At 42.0% G+C, this 21,292-nt stretch overlaps 1 protein-coding gene across 2 annotated transcripts in view; it reads left to right on the top strand.

Annotated features, from left to right (window-relative positions):
• The window catches only part of LOC131041213 (uncharacterized), a 145,285-nt gene that overhangs the window by 39,673 nt on the left and 84,320 nt on the right, over nucleotides 1–21,292 (top strand). For both annotated transcript variants that reach the window (XM_057974239.2, XM_057974230.2), the window contains exon 3: nucleotides 20,011–20,507. In XM_057974239.2, the coding sequence (XP_057830222.2) occupies nucleotides 20,011–20,507 (497 nt within the window). The remainder of the gene's footprint in view (nucleotides 1–20,010; nucleotides 20,508–21,292) is intronic.

The raw sequence follows: 21,292 nt of genomic DNA, 5'->3' as shown, positions 1-21,292 counted from the left end.
TCTCCTTTCCCAAAAAGAGGTCCATTGGACAAGGTATTTTACAATGAATCAAGAGACATTGCAGAGGAAAAAGTTGCACATTGCATTTATGCCAATGGTCTTCCTTTGAACTTGGTGAGATCAACATATTGGTGGGAATTTGTGGCAGCAATCAATAGTGCTAGATACAGATGCGGTATGCAAACGTAGAGCTAGATTTGTGTGGAAGGGACAAAGAGGAGCTTGTGCTTGAATATCTGGTTCGAAAGTATAGGACCAGGATGCTTGGGGCCACCCGATCCTCCAACTATCAGATGCGGACAAATAGGAAACTTTTGGAATAAGAATGTCTCTCAGAAGTTTGTCAGAAATTCTTGGGACCAAGATGCCTGAGGCGACATGGTCCTCTTCTTTTCGCTCTTGCAAAAGTCTATTCAGATCATCATTGTCTCCTCTGTTGAAATCTTCATCCGTAGCTTTTGAATTTGTTGCCTATACACAAAAAGAAGGGAAGATGTGTTGTTTATAGAGGTTTGACTGGGGTTTGCCTAGGTGAAACCATGGGTTTGGAATTAACCCTGAATTGAATTAAAATTGTAAATGGATTTGCTCAATTAAATGTTGAATGATATACCTCAGATCTGTTGCAATTGGTGAAGATTGATGATGCAATGCTCTTTGAATGTAATCATAAGTGTTGATGCAATAACATGACAAAACATGAATGACTCAAACACAAGACTTATTTTGGATATGTTGAATGGATGTTTGGTGGGTCCCAATAAAGGGATTAAAGTCAACCAAAAGAATGATATTACGAGTCATGGAGAATTTGGAATCTTTGGATAGAGCTCTAGGTAGGGTCCCCAACAATGTGAATGATAAAGGAGATAAAGGAGGTGGAAGTAGCACAAAACAATGAAGACATCTCTAGTAGGAAGAGGCCCCGATGAATTTAGAGCCACATGTATTTGGAGTGGACTTCAAGGGTAGAATGTGAAGGGCTTGACAAAGGAATTCAAACATGGAATTGGTAGTGGAAAGAGGCAGGATTAGAAATTATTCAAAAGGAAGGAGAGATATGGATACTGGTCGAAGGTATAGTCCTCAACAAAGTGGATAGTGGTGTGGCTAGGGATAGGGGATGTGATTGGATGGGGTGGGTATAAGGAGTGAGAACTAGAAAGAAAAATGAAGTCATAGTGGCATGATCAACAAGTAGAAGTGGAAGGAAAATTAAGAAATCACTAATGTGGGGGATGAGGGAACTTTAGGTAAGAACATAGTCCATGAAACTAGCACCACCACCATGAGGAAAGCGAGTCTACTAGAATCAAGGGATCCTGTTTGTTAAGAAGAGGAAGGCTCTAAGATTCCCCTAAGTGGAGATGTTTCTTGTAGGCCATGAAAATAGTATTACCGTTAGTAGAATTTTTTTGAAAATCGAACTCCTTTGGATCCATCTCGTGAAGGCATAGCTCATCCTTTGCAAGAGCATGAACGGGTGTCTTGTGGGTCCCAACATAGGCATTTAAGTCGACCAAAAGAATGATATATTGCTAGTTGTGGAGAATTTGGAAATCTTTTGATAGAGGTCTAGGTAGGGGTCCCCAACAATGTGAATGACAAAAAGAGATGAGGCAGGTGGAAGAAACACACAACAATGAAGACATCTTGAGTAGGAAGAGGCCCCCATGAATCTGGAGCCACATGTATCTAGAGTGGACATCAAGGGTGGAATAGAAATTAGTCAAAAGAAAGGAGAGATTGGTATAATAGTGAAAGGTATAGTTACCAACAAAGTGAATAGTGGTGTGTTTGGTGATAGGGGACATGATTGGGCCGCAGCTATTCTAGCTCAAAAACAGACCTGTCGTACAACGTGTTAGTGACAGGTTAGTCAATTGCAACCGTTAACTGCAAAATTGACGGTGTAAAACGTGCGACTAACACACGTGTTAGTCAATCCGTACTGTCTTTTTGGAGCCAGAATAGATGCGTCCACATGATTGGATGGGGTGGGTGTAAGGAGTGATAGTTAGAAAGAAGGGTGAAGGTCATTGTGGCATGATCAACAAGTGGAAGTGGAGGGAAAATAAGGAAATCACTGATGTGGGGGATGAGGGAACTTAGGTAAGAATATAGTCCACAACACTAGCACCACCACCATGAGGAAAGAAAGTAGATCTGTGTTGAGGTGTCTAAAGTCGCATTGCTGCAAACTCTATACGGCCAACACAGAATAGAATAAACTTACTGAGTATCCTATCCTCTCTTGAGATAAGGAAATCCCTAGTGCTATTTTCTGCGTTTGATCAAAGGGGATAACCTCAAGGTTTCGCTTGTCAGGTCTTGACTGCGGGATTGCTCAGTGGTTTGATGTGTTTTTGCTGGAAACACAAGGGGGACTTACGGTGAAATAGGCAATTGCTGGATGAGTTCCCCAAAACTTTAATGGTCTTGTTTATCAAATGGTTTAAGTCGGGTCGATATTGTTTTCAGCACGACTGCAGATTCTCTTGGTAAAAAAAACGGAAAAAGGAGGGATATAGAGAGAGAGAGAGCTACAGAAAATATAAATTTTAACTAAGATAGCAGATTTAGTAAACAGACAGACACCTCCAAATAACTAAATTAAGCATTACCAGCCATTTAAGCACAATACTTGCATCAGTCTAGTGCGATCTTCAAGGGAAAATTGAATTTTCATGCTATTAAATACAACATCAGAACTTTGACATTCATTCAGTGAGCATTCAATAACCGAACTTAGCATGTGAAAGGTTCAGATTAACCATACAGAAGGAAAGACAATCAGCCATTCCCTAATGGTATGAATAACGAGGATTCTATCGGATGTTTACTTAGAAAATGCTATATAAAGGAAATAAACATAACTGAAAATTCTAAATTAATGAAGAAGGAGACCATGCACTCACAGGGAAACTTGAAACAGTCTTAACTTTGCATTAAATCCTGTAAATTTCGCTAGAGCTTCAGCAACAGTCCATGAACTTCTTACAAAATGAGGGAAAACCAGTCCCTTAAATAGGCTTCAAAAATGGATGAATGGCCAAGATCTAATCTAAACTAAAGGCCTAGATTCATCCATAAAACATGGCTGCCCATACCCATAAATGGGAGGCAAATATCAACAACTACCCCAAAGGGAGTAATAACTACCCCAAAAGGTAATTAGAACCTATCCAAAAATAATCCAAAAAGGTGCGCACACATAAAGTTTTACATTTAGTTGACTTGGAAGTCAAACATGACCCTTTGGCCAAAAAGTGCACTTTTCAAGATTTAAAAGGAAAAAAGCACTTTAGGAGAGCACTTTTTCTTTTTCAGCTTCACACCCCTTTTCTAGGAATCCATCCTCGCCGTGCAAATATTCTTGCCAAAGGTCCCGACTTGCTGTACGTTCCTCACGAACATAGTCCTGGAACCTGAGGCACAATTGGAATAGCAAACTGAATGGAGGCACAGGAGGATGGCGAATTTTATACTGCATGCCTTCAAGGTATTGGTCTATGTGCTTCAAACCATCCTTCCAGCTGGAACGATTACGCTCGAAGTACAACATGTTTGACTGGAACTGACCAGCAAAACTTAGGTCCTTAACGAAATAGGTGATCCTATCCGTCCCTAGTCTTTCCTCCCAGTCCAGCTGTATCACTTCATCGGACAGGGCATTTTGCCATCCCGAGACCATTGATCGGAGGATCATTTTGCCGAGTTCTTGCATGGTGTTCAGAATTGTCTCGCATGCATCGTGTTCTTTATCAATGATTTCTCTTGTGTCATTCTTCATGGTGATAGTCTAGTACCATTCCTTAAGAGTGCTGATGTTATAAGGATCTAGGATGGTGGATAATGTAGGAATCTGTGCATGGATCCAAAACAGAGCTCTCATCAGGGGAAGAGTAGTGGCAGCCACTTCATGCATTCTAAGGGATTCCCCCTTTACCTCTTATAGCCGGACCAAGGTGGTCTCTCGATGGTGAGCCATCTCTTTTACTTCTTCGAGGATTTGTTCTCCCCTCCCTTTGATGCCTTGTATCCATTCTCTGACGGCCCTCGTAGTATCCCGTACTCCTTCGAATTTTGTTGTGGTCCTCTGTGCCAAGGCCGTCGGGGGAATGTGGGATTCGAAAGCATTGTGCAATGGTCTCAAGAGTTGATCGATGTATCCCTCGGCCTGCTCGGCACGAGCTCGATACATGTCCTTTTCAGCTGTTATCTCTTCAAGTTGCCCGAGCATGTTCTATACTGAATCCTTGAATTCCTCCTTTTCCTGTTCCTTAGTGGCTTGTCCGATGGGGACGGTTGTGATGCTATAATCTGCCAGTGTGATCTGATCTGCTGACTTGTCTACAGGCGGGGTGGTGATGTGGAGAGTACGGTTCCTTTGCTCATCTTTGGTCATTCTGGAATATGCCTTGGGCTTTTTCTTCCCCTTGGCTTTAGCTTGATCTATTCATGAGAAGATGTCCTCCAAATCAATGGGTGGCTTTGTGGCGGCCTTGCGCTGGGCTTGGGCAATCAACCATTCCTAAGGTACAACCTGGGCTGATGCTATTGTTAAATTTTCACTCTGTTCCTTGATGTTTTCAGCCGTCTCATCACAAATTTGTAGCTGCTTGGTTACGGGAGGAGTGGAGGAGGTGTCAAGCTCTTTGCTTGCAGCAGAGTTTTCTCCTACTTCACTGAACAATTGTTTGGTGCCTTCTTGTGATGGTAGCTCTTCAGTCTTTTCGAGCTCGCGGGTCTCCTCTGTCTTTTGCTCTCCTTCAATGGTAGAGTCATCTTTGGCAGTGTTATGGAGCAGCAGTTCATGGCGACTTTGTTGGGTGGGTTCATGTACTTTGATCTCCTGAATGGATGGAATCTCTAATTCCTCAATTTGGTTACCCGGCTCGACTGATTCAATGATTCTTAGCTCGGCGTCTAGCACGTCGGGTGCGGGAGGATCATTAGCTCCAAATGCATCGATGTCACTCTGGGAAGGAGGAGCAAGTATATAATCCAATTCTACTACATCGTCGAACGAACTGGGGTCCTTTGACGATGAAGTGACCTCTGGCCTCCTAATGGGAATCTTCTCCCTTCTTGTTCTCTTGGATGTCCGAGTTCCTCTGTTGGCTTTAGCCTTCTTCCTTTTCTCAGGCTTTTCAATTTCTTCCCTAGGTACACTGGAAGTTCTCTCATCTTCGGAGGACTGAGAATCAAGGCTACCCATTAAGTGGTAAGTGAACTGGACTCCTTCATGAATTAGTCGCTCAATCTGCTGATGCAACCATTGGTCTGTATATCTTGCTGGGGCTGCCATGACTGCCTCAAAATCAGTGATCTGGTCTTGCGACCAATCAACGCCTGGCAAAAGATGCCTTACTGCCTCAAATTCTCGGACTTGCAGGCAATTTCCTGAATCTGTGAGTTGATCTGGGACCCGGCGGTATTCAAAGAGTCGCATTTGCTGCACACTCAGCCTAGAATATTCACGCCTTCGGACCTCATAGTCATTAGAGCAGTTTTTCCAATAATCTTCAATTGATTCCTTTGCTCTGTAGCGCTTGCCATAGGCTCTCTTTGCCAGATTGTCGTAATCAAAGCATTTCTTTGGAAAATGCTCTTGTAGGCCAGCTCTGCGAAGGATTCCTTTGCTTGGGTGGGTGTCTTCAGATGGACATCCCGGTTGCCTATAATCATGGGGAACGCAAATCCAGCCTGTTTGCTGTCTCTTAGTAAGATGTCGGTCGGACGTGATTGCCTAGCGACCTCCATAAGAACTATCTTGTCGGTTGGGTACCGTGGAAGCTGGAGACGGGCACCATCAAAGCCAGCTATTCGGATATAGGAGAACCTTGGGAACTGAATGAACCAGGCTTCGTATCTCTGCACTAGAATAGTAGCTTGCTCCGAGAGCCTTATGTGTAATCCTCCCTGCATAAGACTGACCAAGCGCATTGTGAAGGCGTCATTGATGCGCTCATACTGGTCAACTGCATAAGCCGGGCTGTTCTTTTCTCTCTGAGCTATATCCTGATAGTGAAGCTGTGGGTAACAATCATATACCTTTACCTGATCAGGTCCATTCCCAATTTCACCTTTCATTATTAAACCTGGCAGTGGCTAGTTCCTGGTGAACATGTAGACCAAATAAGAGGTCATAGTGAAGTACTTCTTTGTCTCGAGTTCAATTAGCTGGGTGTGGATGTTGTCGCTTATGATCTGGGCCCAGTCAAACTTGGACTTCCCAACGAAGACTTGCTCTGTGAAATAAAACATCCACTCTTCAAAATAGTTGGATTTGGGAAGTCCCATAACCCTGCTGAGCAATGTGACCATGTCCCCATGCTCATTGTGAAAGTCACTTCTTGGGGTCTTTTTCCCAATTTTGACGCTTGGAGGTCTTCTCTCCTTGTACCAGTCTTCATTGATCAGTGTTCTGCATCTGGCAGGATTCATATCATACACCCCCTGCGCCTCATCTATAGTTGTTTCTATAGGGTTGTTTGGGAAGGGAGTGTCAAATGCATCGCTAATGGCCTCAGGAGTGAAGTTAGCGAGGACCATGTCCTCAAGGAGCACCAATCTGGAACCTGGTTGGTAATGCCGAGCAGCCTCCACTACTAACTCATAGTTTTGCACTGCTGGGAGAAATCCTGCTGCTTGGGCGATGCCACTTTCCATCATCTGCCTAGGCCTGCCGTAGGTATTAGGGGAGAAGACTCGGCTCCTGAAATCTTGGATATCGATATGGCCTAGGTCAGTATCACCGACATTGTCCCAGACACTTTGAACTTTTGACTCCTTCAATCCCCCTCTTTGATACTGGTACTTCATCCTTTCGGCTTGGCGAGGGATATTTGATTTGGATGCTCGCGATGTCTCGGCTGCAGCAGGCGTCTTTGATGATTCTACCGTTGATTTAAGCATTTATCCTGCACAGCCGGATGCAGATTACGAGGCGATATAAAGGAAGTAAGGCGGGTTAGATAAAGGGTATGCCAGCATTCAAGGATTAATTCAAAAATTGTATTGGAAGAACAACATGATTTGTTAGCTAAAAGCTTGATTGATTTAAACATAAATAGTTATGAAGCTTTTGACTGCAGGTTTATACTTAGGCATTTTCAGGATCAATTTTCAAAAAGGACAAAGCTTGAGAAATTTTACTAAGTCTGAAAATGCAATTTCTGGCTGATTCTTAGGAGTAAGTTTTGATTTCGATTACTTTGCACGACGCATTATAAACGGAAAGAGATGCGATTTTGAAGTTTTAAGTATTTTAATCAATTTTTGCACAGACATCCATCCAATTTGTAAACATTTCAGACGATCGAGAGGTAAAGCGTACTTACCTGGGGAAAATGGACAGCGAGAAATTGCCCGGTCAGGATCAATTTTCAAAAAGGACAAAGCTTGAGAAATTTTACTAAGTCTGAAAATGCAATTTCTGGCTGATTCTTAGGAGTAAGTTTTGATTTCGATTACTTTGCACGACACATTATAAACGGAAAGAGATGCGATTTTGAAGTTTTAAGTATTTTAATCAATTTTTGCACAGACATCCATCCAATTTGTAAACATTTTAGACGATCGAGAGGTAAAGCGTACTTACCTGGGGAAAATGGACGGCGAGAAATTGCCCGGTTTGCCCTGCAAGAACGGATGGGAGAGTTCTGCAAATTTTGAATTTCAACGGTTAACTTTCTAATTCAAATTTTCGCGGCTGCGGTTTGAAAAGAACTTGCAGTTTTGAGTTTTAGACTTAGCGATTTACCTTGGGCGAAATGGTAATTGAACTTGAATGTTGAAAGGGTTTATGTCAGCGATTTTACCTTTGATGTAAATTGTGCTCTCTGGCTCCACCCTTCAAACCTTACACAATCCTCTCTCACACGATTTTACCCTAACTTCGGCGGAATGAGGGAATTTAAAAAAAACTCCAAACACTTTGTAGTTTCATCCTCCAAATCGCAAACTTCGGCGCTATGAGGGTTTTTGTAGACTTCTTAAACTTCGCATTTTCATCTCCCAAATCGCAAACTTCAAATGCTTTCGTGTTTTATCCCCTGCTACACTCTTTGCGCTGTGATCTTCGGAGGAATGGGGGATTTTGCCAATTTCGCTCTTTACTTTCCCCATGCCTTTCCTCCGGATTGCGATTTTCGGGGATATGGAGGCCCTTTTAAAACTTTAACTTTGTCTTCACTTAAAGTGCGAACTTCGGCACTTTTACCCCTTTTTGCAAATTTCGGACTTTTTGAACGTTTTGGCAACCTTTTTAACTTTTTCAGACCTTTTGTGGGTTTTGCCAACTTTTGAACTTTTTCGGCCCTTTTGGCATTTTTGCCAACTTTTGAACTTTTGTCATTTCATTTAAGGGGTCCGAAATTTGGCCCTTTGGGCATTTTTTGCCAACTTCTGAACTTTTGTTATTTCACTTAAGGGGTCCGAAATTCGGCCCTTTGGCCATTTTTGCCAACTTTTGAACTTTTGTCATTTCACTTAAGGGGTTCGAAATTCAGCCCTTTGGGCATTTTTGCCAATTTTTGAACTTTTGTCAAAAAGTGCGAGTTTTGGCACTTGGGCGAGTTTGTCAACCTTGGCACTCTTTTAAAAAAAAAAATTCGCTCCTCTTTCTCTTCTAGTTGGCAAAAATCGTCATTCATTCAAATCTCGTAAATTCTGTAAAAACAAACATCATGTAATCTCTTTCATCATTCTTATACAAAAATCGGCGTCTTTGGGTCCTTATGCGACCTCCGGACGCATTGTTCTTTTACTTGGCGCACTTCGCCAGTCTCCATCATCACACGCCCATTCAAGGCGATTTCACAATTTTGAACAATCTTTTGAAATTCATGCCCGAGGGCTCGACTAGCCTAATGGAATCACCGGCTTCTTCGTTCAACACCATCACTTCACGGATCGGTCGCGGGCTCGCTTGAAAGGACGCGAGAGGCTTTGCGTGGAACTCAACAGGGCGAAGATGGAAAGGTTCAAAAGGGAAGGGGGACCCTGTCGGCGACAGGGAGCGTGTGCAACACACAACAATCTTCTAGAATTAGGAAAGCAAGGGAGTTTGTTGAGAATGTGGAGGCTCCAAGACTACCCTAGGTGAAGATGTTAGAATTCATGATTGTTGAATTCCCACAAACCCAAATAATCATCTGCAGGAATACCTGTTACATAGAAAGGAAAAATTGCACAACAAATGAGAATATTGAAGACAATAACAAGAACTGAATGCTTGATTTACAATGAAGGATATGTCATCCTTATAAAGAAATCTAATTCTAAAGATAGAAACCCTAAAAAAAATTAATAATAAATAATGAATTAATTATTAATATACCTAAGGGATGCATGCATATTAAATGCCTAAAAATAAAAGCTCGTAAATTTAGCTTAAGTGAAAAAAGAAAAAGGTGACTTAATTAATTAATCAATATGATTAAATTAATTAATCAATATGATTAAATTAATTAAGTAAATAAAACCTTTTACTCTAACACCCCCCCTTAAGATGAATTTAGGGAGTAGCTAAAAAGCTAAGTGCATGAATTCAGCTACATGCAACAAAGGCAACTACGTGCAAATTTTGGTCTCGGCAACAAGGCCTGATGAGGTACCCAATCACAACATGCAAATCTCTATAAAGTGGAGAAAAGGAGAAAACCCAGTGGGAACAAAACTGCTCTCCAAAAAGAGACGAAGGAAGACCATGAAGAGCTCCAAAAATGTAGAATCTCCTGTAAATGTTCCTTCATAGGAAGAATGAGAATTAATGCTGCACCAAAAACGTCAAAGTGTGACAAAACGAGGCACCAATGTCGATGACGATGAATCACTCACTGCAGATGATAAAGATCAGGCATGCAGACCAGGTATGGGAACCATCTGTTACACAAACATATTGACATGCTCAATAGAGGAGATAGGTTAAAGGTCTAATATTGAATTCCTAATCTACAATACAAAAGGATTGCATCTTATGTGTCATCAAAAGATGAAGGACAAAGAGGTGTGGCACTTTATGATAGTGCGTGTACAACATAGCTCAAAGAAGAAGATCCAACATGAAATGCAAGTGTGCAAAACTGGAAAACATGTAGATGAGGCTGCCACCAAATGATACCATGTAGAAATTTGTGCAGATGATATGCCCTCTGGTTGGAATACAGCCACGGGTGAAATTAAGGAAGCCAAAACTGCCCCACCCCCCCGCCCCCGAGGTTGCCAGTTGGAGAACACTGCATACAGGTTAGGTGAAATAAAACATGTTCCCAATTTTGCTTATTAGGGCAAAATTAGTTTTTTAATTAAAAAAAACACAAACTTTTTGAAAAAAAGAAAAAAAGAAAAAATTGTTTTTTATTTTAAAAAGCATGCAAAAAAAAAAAGATTAAAAAACCAAAAAAGCACATGCAAATTGTTTTTTTTTTGAAAAAAGGAAAAAAGACAATTTTTTTTTAATTAAAAAAAAGGCATTCGTAAAAAAAAATACCTCACAGAACCCAAGTGAACACCTGTATGCAAATAACCTTGTTTACCTCACTGGGTAAACAGGAAGAATACAAAAATCGAACAGCAATGCACAATGCAAATACAAAAGAAGTACCAGAATAAGCTTGCCATTAATGTCAAAGGATGTTCATATTATATCCGTCGTCAACAATACCTTACATTACATGTCCTCCAACACCCGGAGGTGGTACAATATATGACAGCCGAAGGGGTGCGACACAACCGTCGCGACTCCAACTACCTACCCATCGGCTAACTAACTGACCGCCATAACTCATTATTACCGACGACAACATAAACATAACAACATAACATAATGATTATTCCCCACATCATCCCCCCCAAGAAAAGAAGTCGACTCCGACGACTTAATACAAAATAGAGATGAACGGCAGGAACTACTGACGCTAGTCGGGCCCAGATCTTATACACTTGCTGCGTCCTCGCCTGAAAACCTTTTCTGCTACCAGCCGATGCTCAAGTGCGGATTTCACCAATATTGCTTCCTTTGCCATCACAGTCCTCCTGTGCCTAACCCAAACTTGTCTACAAAACACGTTTTTCAGTCTCAGCTTCCACCAACTGCTACTCAATTGATATTGTCTCCCTAGCCAATTTGTCCTCGATAGCCACCCGTGTTGCTCTCCCAGCATCCAACTCCTGGGTACGCTGAACTAAGTCTCACGCGACTAGTGCCTCCAACCTGGTGGTCAGCTCCTCCCGAGCCCTCTATGCATCCACCACGGCAACCTCACGTCCAGCCGAGACATCCTCTGAGTTCCTCAAAGCGTACCAGTCATGCCTGGAGGTGGCCACAATCCGCTGGCACAAATACTAGGAGACACCTCAAATCCTCCATCATACTCCCCAAAGGCAAAAAACTGAACTGAATAACTCCCTGTTGTCGTACGACTGCGCGGACCTGCAATGCCTTCCCTCAAACTCTGTTTGTTCGCAACCTCCAAATCCGTCTCCCTCTACGGCTTATGGCATCCCCGCCAATGCTTAGCTGCAGGCTTCCTTCTCACAGTATGGACAAGCACAACACTTCCTGTGGTATTCTGTAGCTCAAAAATAAACGGGGGTCTGGGGGCAATGCCCCCAGTGGGGTCGAGGGGCAGCGCCCCTCGCGGGGTTTGGGGCAGCGCCCCAGCGGGGTCGAGGGGCAGCGCCTCCGTGGGGTCGAGGGGCAGCGCCCCTCGCGGGGTCCTGCGGCAGCGCCGCAGGTGCGCTCCCTGTCGTAGTACAGGGCGGGGTCGAGGGGCAGCGCCCCCGCCGCCAACACCAATTTACAACCTTCAGAACCCCACGAAAGTCCATGGCGCATTGCATTTCTGTGATATTTCAAGATGCCAAAAACCCTTCTTTTCTACTCTGAATTTCCAGTGTCCTAACTTCAAACTCCAGCAAATCATTTGAAATCTGGCCGTCGTCGTTTTTTTTTTTTTTTTTTGGATCGGGCTGTGCGGTGCGTCTTCCTCCTCCTTTATCCCTTGCTGTGCGGCGTGGTGTCTCTTGCGTGCGGTGTCTCTTTCTATCCTCGGTGTGCGGCGTGTTGTTCCTTTTTTCCTTTGCTCGGCGTGGCGGCTTCTCCTCTCCTCGGCGTTCGTTTTTTTCTTCCTTTGCGCGGCGTGGCATGGTGTTTTGTTCATCGGCTGCTGTGCGGCGTTTATATTCCCGTGGCCTTCGGTGGCTTCCACCGTCGGTGGTCCCACCGCACGGTGGTGTCACCGTCGGTGATTCCACCGCACGGTGGTGCACCGTCCACTGCACGGTGGTGTCACCACACGGTGATTCCACCGCACGGTGGTGTCACCGTCGATGATTCCACCGCACGGTGGTGTCACCTTGTCACCTTGGCCCCACCGTACGGTGGCCATTTTCCCCTTCTTTTTTTTTCTTTTTTTCTTTTTTTTTTTGACCGTACGGTCGCCTGTCATACGACCATACGTTGTTTTTTTTTTTTTTCTTTTTTTTTTTGAAGTTGTCTAGAGAGTTTTCGGCTCAAGTCCCCTGTCTCTGGGATCGCCCTTCATCCTTCTCGGTTTTCCTTGCTCGAGAGTCTCCTGTTTTGGTCCTATACCTGGCGAGTCGCCTGCCCGGCCTCTCGAGTCCCCTTCCATCCTCTCGGTTCCCCCTCCGGACTCCTGGGTGTCCTTCCGGCCTCTCGGGTCCCCTACGCACTTCTCGTGGTAGGGTTTCAATTTGAACTTATTGTTGGCAAGTTTATATTCCATGGCCATCCGAAGACCTGGAACCACAAATTCTATAGGGACCATGGTCTCCTTCCCGTACATAAGAAGAAGAAGAATAATAAATAGTTTGAAGACTGCGGTCTTCCACACAAGGTTCCAATTGTTGCCAACACTCTTCGGATTATCTACGTCGCCAGGGTTTGGGGCGTCTCCCTTCCAATATTCTTTGTATTCCGGCAGGTACACCTCTGTTGGTTGCTTTGGTTCTTCTACTTCTAGCCTGTAGCTTTGGAACATTTCGTAATCCCCCATTTGCCAGTGGAAGAGCCCGTTAAGTGAGCATACCTCATCTTCAGAACATCCCTCCAATTCGAGCACCCCTTCACTGTTCGGCTCCATCGCGTTCTTGCCCTTGCTTTCATCGGGACCCCCTTCCCCTTTATTAGAGTCATCCGAGTCCGAGTCGAAAGAGGCGAGCTCTTCGCCAACATCTTGGGTGTGTAGGTCAATGGTATATTTCCGCCCTCCCTTCTCCATGGAAAGTGTATTTTTCTTCCAATTGTGGTTTACTCTCGCGTTGATCAACCACACTCTCCCCAGGATGGCGTCATAGCCTTTCTTCTTCGAGGGAATGACCACGAAATCTAAAAAAAATGGTTGCGTACCAATTGTCACTTGCTGGGCCATCAACAAGCCAAGTGGCTTAATGCCGTGTTGGTCCGCTCCCACCAGGTTGAATGTGGGTGGCCATAGGGTGGGCTTCCCCAGCCGCTTCTATGTTTCTTCTGGTAGTACATTCACCCCAGATCCCCCGTCCACAATGGTGTCCTTCAGAATGGTCCCACGGATACCCATTTCTACCACAGGTGGGTGTCTACCACTGCTCAAGGCTAGTAACATCGGGTCAGTTGAAGGGCTGACGGAAACCTCCACCTGTGGTGTACTCTTCGAAGTGGTGGCGGGAACCCCTACTTGTGGTGCACTCGACGATGCGGTGGCGGGAACCCCTACCTGTGGTGCACTCGACGATGCGGTGGCGGGAACCCCTACCTGTGGTGCACTCGACGATGCAGTGCTTTGCACATTGGTGAGGATGGCAGTCCTCAATTGTGGCATAGAGTCTAGAAGGTCTTTTACCTTTATCGGCACCTCCATCTGCAAGATTTGCTCAATGATGTTATTTTCCGCTTCCGTACGGAATGATGTACTCGCCACCTCGTTGTCCCGTCGTTCGGTCGTCATCTCACGTTCAATATTGGCCTTTGCCTCCCGTAATCTCTCCTTCTCCGTACGGGGGTCGGGATAAGTGGCTTTTTTCGTCTGGGCGCGGGTGATCGCCAGTACTTCTTTCTCACCAGTCTTCTCAGCCTTCTCAATGTTGAGGAGATTAACCCCTGCCTGCGGGCAATTTGCGTCCTCATGGTCGCCTGGCCCACACCAACGGCAGAGGTGCTGAGGGGTGGCTTCCTTCGTGCAATCACGGGCGAAGTGCCCCCACTGTTTACAGGCCCTACATTGGATAATTGGCCGGCCCTTGGCGTCATACTGGATACGGCTTCCATTATTGGTATTGTTGCTATTCCTTCCACCGCCGCGTCTGTTGTCCCGGTATCCTCCAGATGATGCATTATTGTTTGCCTCCGATGTGGATGGCTGCTCCTGCGCAAAGAGCACTTGCTGGTTACGTGCCTTCAGATTGTATGGACATTCCTTCGTAGAATGCCCCATAATCTGGCAGATGTCGCAGAATGCCTTCCTGGGACAGGCACCTTTCGTGTGGCCGCTCTCCTTACACTCCGTGCACCATAGTTCATCGTCCTTACTTGTAGTCCCCTTCATTGTCTTAAATTCTTTTAACATCCTTTCCATATCTTTTTGAAGGGCTGTGACTTTCTTCCTCGGCTTCTCGTCACTACTACTCTCTTCTTCCGATGTGTCATCATCTTCAGATGATGATGAAGATCTATTCTTCTTCTTTTTGGCCGTCTTATTTTCACTTTCCAGGTCCATGGCCCGGTTGTATGCGTCGTCGTAGGATGTTGGAGGCACAATTTTCATCTTCCGTCGTAGCTTAGGGTTCAAACCCTCGACAAACCACCTCTTCTTCAAGCCATCGGCCGGTTGGCTTTCCATTTTCCCGACTAACTCTTTTAGTCGGCGCCCGTACGCCCGTATGGTCTCCTTCTTTCCTTGCTTTGTTCCGTAGATTTCGGAAACTATCTCGTTATCATCCCAGAGAAGCCGGAATTCCTTCTCGAATGCCTTCTTCAATTCATCCCACGTAGTTACACTGGTTTTATCCAAGTCTGCATACCAGTCAATAGCCACTCCTCTCAGTGTGGCGGGGAACTGCTTCATCCATTCATCCTGGTGAATCACCCCGTTGGCTGTCCAGATGGTTTCGCATGTACGACAATGCCGTGCGGGATCATCTTTGCTATCCCCATTGAATTTGGGTAACTTCTGTTTGGTCGCCATTGATGGAAATCGTCTACTTGGAGGTGGTTGTGGCTGTGTCTGCCCTCCGGTGCTGCTCCCTCCGATGCCGCTGATGCCTCCTGTGGTGGTGACCAAAGGTATGGTGTTTTGCCTTGTACCTACCGTGCGGTTAACTTCCCCTTCGTCGTCACCCGTGCCAGGCTCCCTTCGGTGATCCTCCCTTTGTGGCGTGAGAGATAAGTTTTTGAACCGATCTCGAGTCTCTTCAACTAGTTCTCTCCGTAACCTAGTTTCCTCCAGAAACTCTTCAAGGCTTCTCGCTCTACCGTAGTCTGGCGACGCGTAGAAATTCCCCTCGGCTTCTGCACCTTCCGTGACACCTCCTTGGTTCCCTTCGGGCAACCCTTCGGCAAGTCGTCCTTCGGCAAGTTGCCTCAACCTCCGTCTACGTTCTACACGTTGTTCCAAAATCAAAGCCTTCTGCGCAGCCTCCCACTCGTCGGTTTCTAATTTCTTATTTCTGTCTTTATTCAGTAAATTGGGCATTAATTGTGGTACAATTTCATGTTTCTCAACACATAAATCAAAACACAACACGTCTTTATTAATTCATTCTTTTGTATACAATCAACATAATTCTTCTGCTTCTAACAGTGTTATTTATTTCTCTCCTTTCACATTTTAAGGATTATTTGTCCTTCGTTGGTCTTCCCTACGTCCGTCATCCTGGCGCTCATGAAATTCTCGTAAAATTTGCTGTCGTCGGTTCTCCGGGTTTACTTCACCAACGGGTAGGCCCATTGTGTCTGTGCACCATCCGTGTCTTCCGTTCCTGAGTTCGTCTAGGCAACGGCGCCAAATGTTTACCTACTGGGTAAACAGGAAGAATACAGAAATCGAACAGCAATGCACAATGCAAATACAAAAGAAGTACCAGAATAAGCTTGCCATTAATGTCAAAGGATGTTCATATTATATCCGTCGTCAACAATACCTTACATTACATGTCCTCCAACACCCGGAGGTGGTACAATATATGACAGCCGAAGGGGTGCGACACAACCGTTGCGACTCCAACTACCTACCCATCGGCTAACTAACTGACCGCCATAACTCATTATTACCGACGACAACATAAACATAACAACATAACATAATGATTATTCCCGACAACAAACCTGTCACAACAATGGAAGATTCACAAAAGACAAAGATTGCTTTGATACTATGTTAGAATTTATGATTGTTGAATTCCCACAAGCTCAGATAATCATCTGCAAGAATACCTGTTACATACAAAGGAGAAATTGCACAACGAACGAGAATATTGAAGACAATAACAAGAACTGAATGCTTGATTTACAATGAAGGATATGTCATCCTTATAAAGAAATCTAATTCTAAAGATAGAAACCCTAAAAAACAATTAATAATTAATATTATTAATATATCTAAGGGATGCATGCATATTAAATGCCTAAAAATAAAAGCTCCTAAATTTAGCTTAAGTGAAAAAAGAAAAAAGGTGACTTAATTAATTAATCAATATGATTAAATTAATTAAGTAAATAAAACCTTTTACTCTAACAAAAGATGTCTCTTGTAGGCCATGAAACTAGTATTGCCGTTAGTAGAATCTTTTTGAATACCAAACTCCTCGAGATCCATCTCATGAAGACATAGCTCAACCTCTACAAGATCATGAATGGGTGTTTGGTGGGCCCTAGTACAAGCATTACTTTTGATAAAAAAAATAATATTGCTAGTTGTAAAGAATTTGGATATCTTTGGATAGAGGTCTAGGTAGGGGTCCCCAACAATGTGATGACAAAAGGAGATGGGGCAGGAGGAAGTAACACACAACAATGAAGACATCTTGAGTAGGAAGATACCCCCCATGAACTTGGAGCCACATGCATTTAGAGTGGATATCAATATCAATAGTAGGCCTAAGTATTTTAATTTAACTTATTTGATTTGTAGAAAATGGAATGTAAATTCAAAACCAGCAATGATAACTGCTCCCCCTTGCCCAAATAAAAGAATTGCCATTTTGGGGAGGGCGATGAGATGCCTTCTCACTGCTGGAAGGGGAGGATGCTCCTCCCCAAAGTAGCGGACGTTCTCCCTGCAAAGGATGTTGGGGGGACTTCCCAACATCCCCAAGATGGCCTAGAGATGTCGTGGAGTCCTCACATCGAACAAAATTTTTGTATGTAATGATGATGGTTTTGATTTGTGTCAAGCCTTTGAACAAACATAGAACATGATGGCATGTGCAAATGGTTGACCTTGGAAGAAAGAAAAAATATTTACATGGTATTGGAGGCAAAATAGAGTTTTAAAACTACTTCTGTTGTTTTTGTTTATTTGGATGCATGCTCTCTTATCTTAGCTTTAGGAAATTGGTGATCAAATATTTCCTAAGTCGTATGTTATGTGCAACTCTGGCTTAGTTAGAGAGTGGAGGATGCAGTGAGGGTGTTGTAATGGATATAATTAAGATTTCATAAATGTTTGTGAGTTTCTGCTGACTGCTGTTTGGAGTTAGCAAAAACAGAAAAGAAAATAAAGAGATGCAGGAATGATAATAGTCCTATCTTCAACTGCATGACCCTCATTATTTAGACCAGTCAGCTTGCCCTGCTTCACCATTAGTTCTCTCCAGATTGAAAATTTGGTATCCGAGAAAACATAGGACTGGCAGGGAAGACTTATGTCGTAATAAATTAATAATATAATATATTTGTTGATAATTAGTTTATTTAATGTATATTAATAACATTAAAATTATACATGCACACATGCATGCATGTATGTATTATATTTGTGCTGCCACAGTCTCTCTACTATCCCTAGATTTTGGTCCATAGTCCCTTTGTCCCCCATTTCTGAAACTCCATGGAACATAGCTTATTTGGTTTGTAGAAAATGGACATCACCATAGAAATTTTATGTATGTATGTATGTATGCTTGTGTGTGTATCTATGTATGTTGAGTGTATGTTTGTCTGTGTGTGTGTATGCTATGTTACAGGGTTCACCAAATCTAATCCATTAAGATTGAAATTTGATGAACTTAAAGAGAACTTTAAACAATCATTAGAGGTTTGCTTTAAGATTAATATGGATAAGGGCTTAGGGTTTTTTAATTAAAATTTAGAATATATTTTATAAAAGGGAGTTTTTTGTCCTGTTGACAGTCTGTGGGCGTTTTCAGTCTGTACTGCCTGTGATGAATTCACTTTGAATGGTGGCTGCAAGCTGTTGCAGAGTTCAGAGTTGGACTATCCTGTTGAGCAAATGTCTGCAATATCCTTGATTCATGTGATTTGTGGAAGGTGGAATGAGGTCAGCACTGGTGTAGAATGATTTGTGTGAGCTCAGGAGTGTGTGTGGAGGCAACAGCAAGACTGATTAATCTCGAGGTTTTCTTTGGCATTTTGTCTTTGTTTTTGTTTTTAAAACTTTAGGTTTTGTTTATTATTATTATTAGTTTTTTATAAAATTAAAAAAGTGTAAAGAATTTTTCTAATAATAAAATTAATATAAAATATTTGATTTAGATTTATCATTTTTTAATTATGGATATATTTAATATCTATAATATTTAATTATATTAGTTGAATTTAATCAAGATTTTTTTTGTTGAATTTTATCTTTGCTGAACATGAACACAAACATGAACCTTGTGGTATAATTTGTATACTATGAATGTATTATGTATGATGTGTGTGTGTTTGCCAGCCATGATCTTCCCGCTGTCCCTAGGTTTTGTTGCATAGACCTCCAATCACCCTGTTCTGAAACTTAGTGGAACATAGCTTATTCAGTTTGTAGACAATGGACATCACCAAAGTGCCAGTTCCTGTCTCCCTGCAATCCCTAGATTTTGGCTCATAGCTTCCATGTCCCCAAGTTTTGAAATCCTGTGCACAACAGCTTATTTGGTTTGTAGAAATGGACATTACTGAAGAAATTTTGTCGATGGTTAAGGAAAAGAGACAGAGTAATAACAGTTGAAATTGGATTAGATGGTCTATAAGTTCCACGTGAAGAAATAATTCTTTAAGAGGAAGAAATGAAGACAGAGACAAAAATGTAGAATATGTGGCTAAAGGCCAATGCAATTATGCAAGAAAACAAAGTTGTTTTATATTGCTATGGTTTCTGATTAAACATATGCAATACTTAATCAGTCAGGATGGAAAATAATTGTCTTCAGGAAAACAAAACAAACACCATGTCATTATCTTTCAGCAAATATCAAATCCTACATAAAATGGAGGATCTTCTAAATGTCACAAAATCACTGGAGGATATTGGGGAATGTAAAAGTGTGTTACTTTTTGGACAGCAGAATAATTTTTCAAGAAAGGTATCAGTTTGTTGACATGGACTGTAAATTAATTCATGAAATTTTTAGGTATGGGGCAAATGAATAAAAAACAAATTAGCAATCAAGTAATGGTTGATTGGGTTTTTGAAGGTCTTATTATAGGCGCTTCTCTTTTTAAAAAGCTACTTGAACTCCAGCTACCTAACTCCATCATCATGTATTTCTAAGTTGCATTGTGTCCTTATGTCGCATCTCTATTTTGCAGTTATGTTCTTGATATATATATTATTCCATTTTCAAGATCTGGAAGTATATGATGTTATCCAAAATCCAAATACTAATAAGAATTATAACTGGAATTTAGTAATGATAATATTTATGTGGTTTAAAAGAGCCTTGATAAGAAATATTAGATTGTCACAGCACAAGTTGATTTTTAATGGCTGATTCTTTAACATCTCTTTTGCTTTTAACTTGTTCAATTGTTTTGTTATTCTTATGTTTTTGGAACTGTCACAGTTTTTCAACTTGTCAACATGTACATCAAGAGATGCTACGGGGTTTACAGTTAATTTAAAGGGTTTGGAGAAAAGTAAAATAGAAAATAATTATGAAGTAACAGCAGAAGAGGAAGCTGTGGATGTGGTTGAGAATGCACAGAGAAAGAGACCCAGAATGGCTCCCAACTCTGAAGAGTTTCCAAGCTGTACTATGCTTGACTCTAGTACAATACATGGGTCAGTGTCAGAAGTTCATTGCCCAGAATCAGTAATTTCTTCCATTGATGATCCAAATTTGGTGCCAGAACCAGTGGAAAATCCAGAGGCAAAGAAGAATTCTGGAGGTGCTCATATCACAGAATCATTTACAGGAAAATCTTTCATGCCATCACTTGTGAAGTTGGCTAGAAATGGAATTATATTCTTCTCTTTACCAGGAAACTGTTCTCCAAATATTGTTCGAGTTTTGGCTGAAATTTTTCAAGCAATGAATTCTGGTGAAATAAAAGCCCCAGTGTAAGTTACGAGTAAGAAGAAAGTACTCTCAAATATCTGTGCTGAATTAATTGTGTAATATTTTTTAGTAAGCATTTGTTTTGCTGCTCTCTCATATATTATCAGACATTTTCTTCAATGTTATTGCATTGTAGCGACTCTTTAGATATTTTAGGTAGTTGGCTCAAATTCATTATTTTAGGGGAATTTTTTTTGCCGCTTTGAAGGTTAAACAATTAGAGTCTTGGTAGATCATATCTGTTTTTTAATGGATTTTAAATTTTTTAAGATATAACCAATTTTCAATATTTTCTAATGAAAGAAAATTTTAAATTTTCAATAAAACATAATTATTTCTTCCATTTGTCTTTGTAGAACAAATCTGCTATAAAATATAATCACTTGCTTGAAGTGTGTCTCAAGAAAAGAAAGGACAAGCAGAGGAGAAAAGAGAAGAAAACTAAATTTCAAACATGTATTTGTTTCACAAAAATTCCGTTTGATGGTGCAATAACAACGTGTTAAGTCTTAAGCATTTTCTAGGCACAATTATGGTGTGGTGTTTTCTGTGCACTTCTGATTTTTGAAAATTTTTTTGTTCCTTTTTTCTTCTCTTATTTTTCTGTGCATTTATTTCTTATTGTATTATAATATTATTTAGATTTTATGTTTTTGGATGTGGCCATTGCATCTTGTCTTGGTCTGTTTTGTTCCTATTTTTGAGCTATCTTGGCCAAATCTGTCAAGCCATCAAGAAAATAATTGCTACAATTTTGACTGCAGCATATTCATAAGATGCTTATTCA

The sequence above is a fragment of the Cryptomeria japonica genome, chromosome 11 (genome assembly GCF_030272615.1).
Source record: "Cryptomeria japonica chromosome 11, Sugi_1.0, whole genome shotgun sequence".
NCBI lineage: Eukaryota > Viridiplantae > Streptophyta > Pinopsida > Cupressales > Cupressaceae > Cryptomeria > Cryptomeria japonica.
This window is presented reverse-complemented; position numbering and strand designations above follow the sequence as displayed.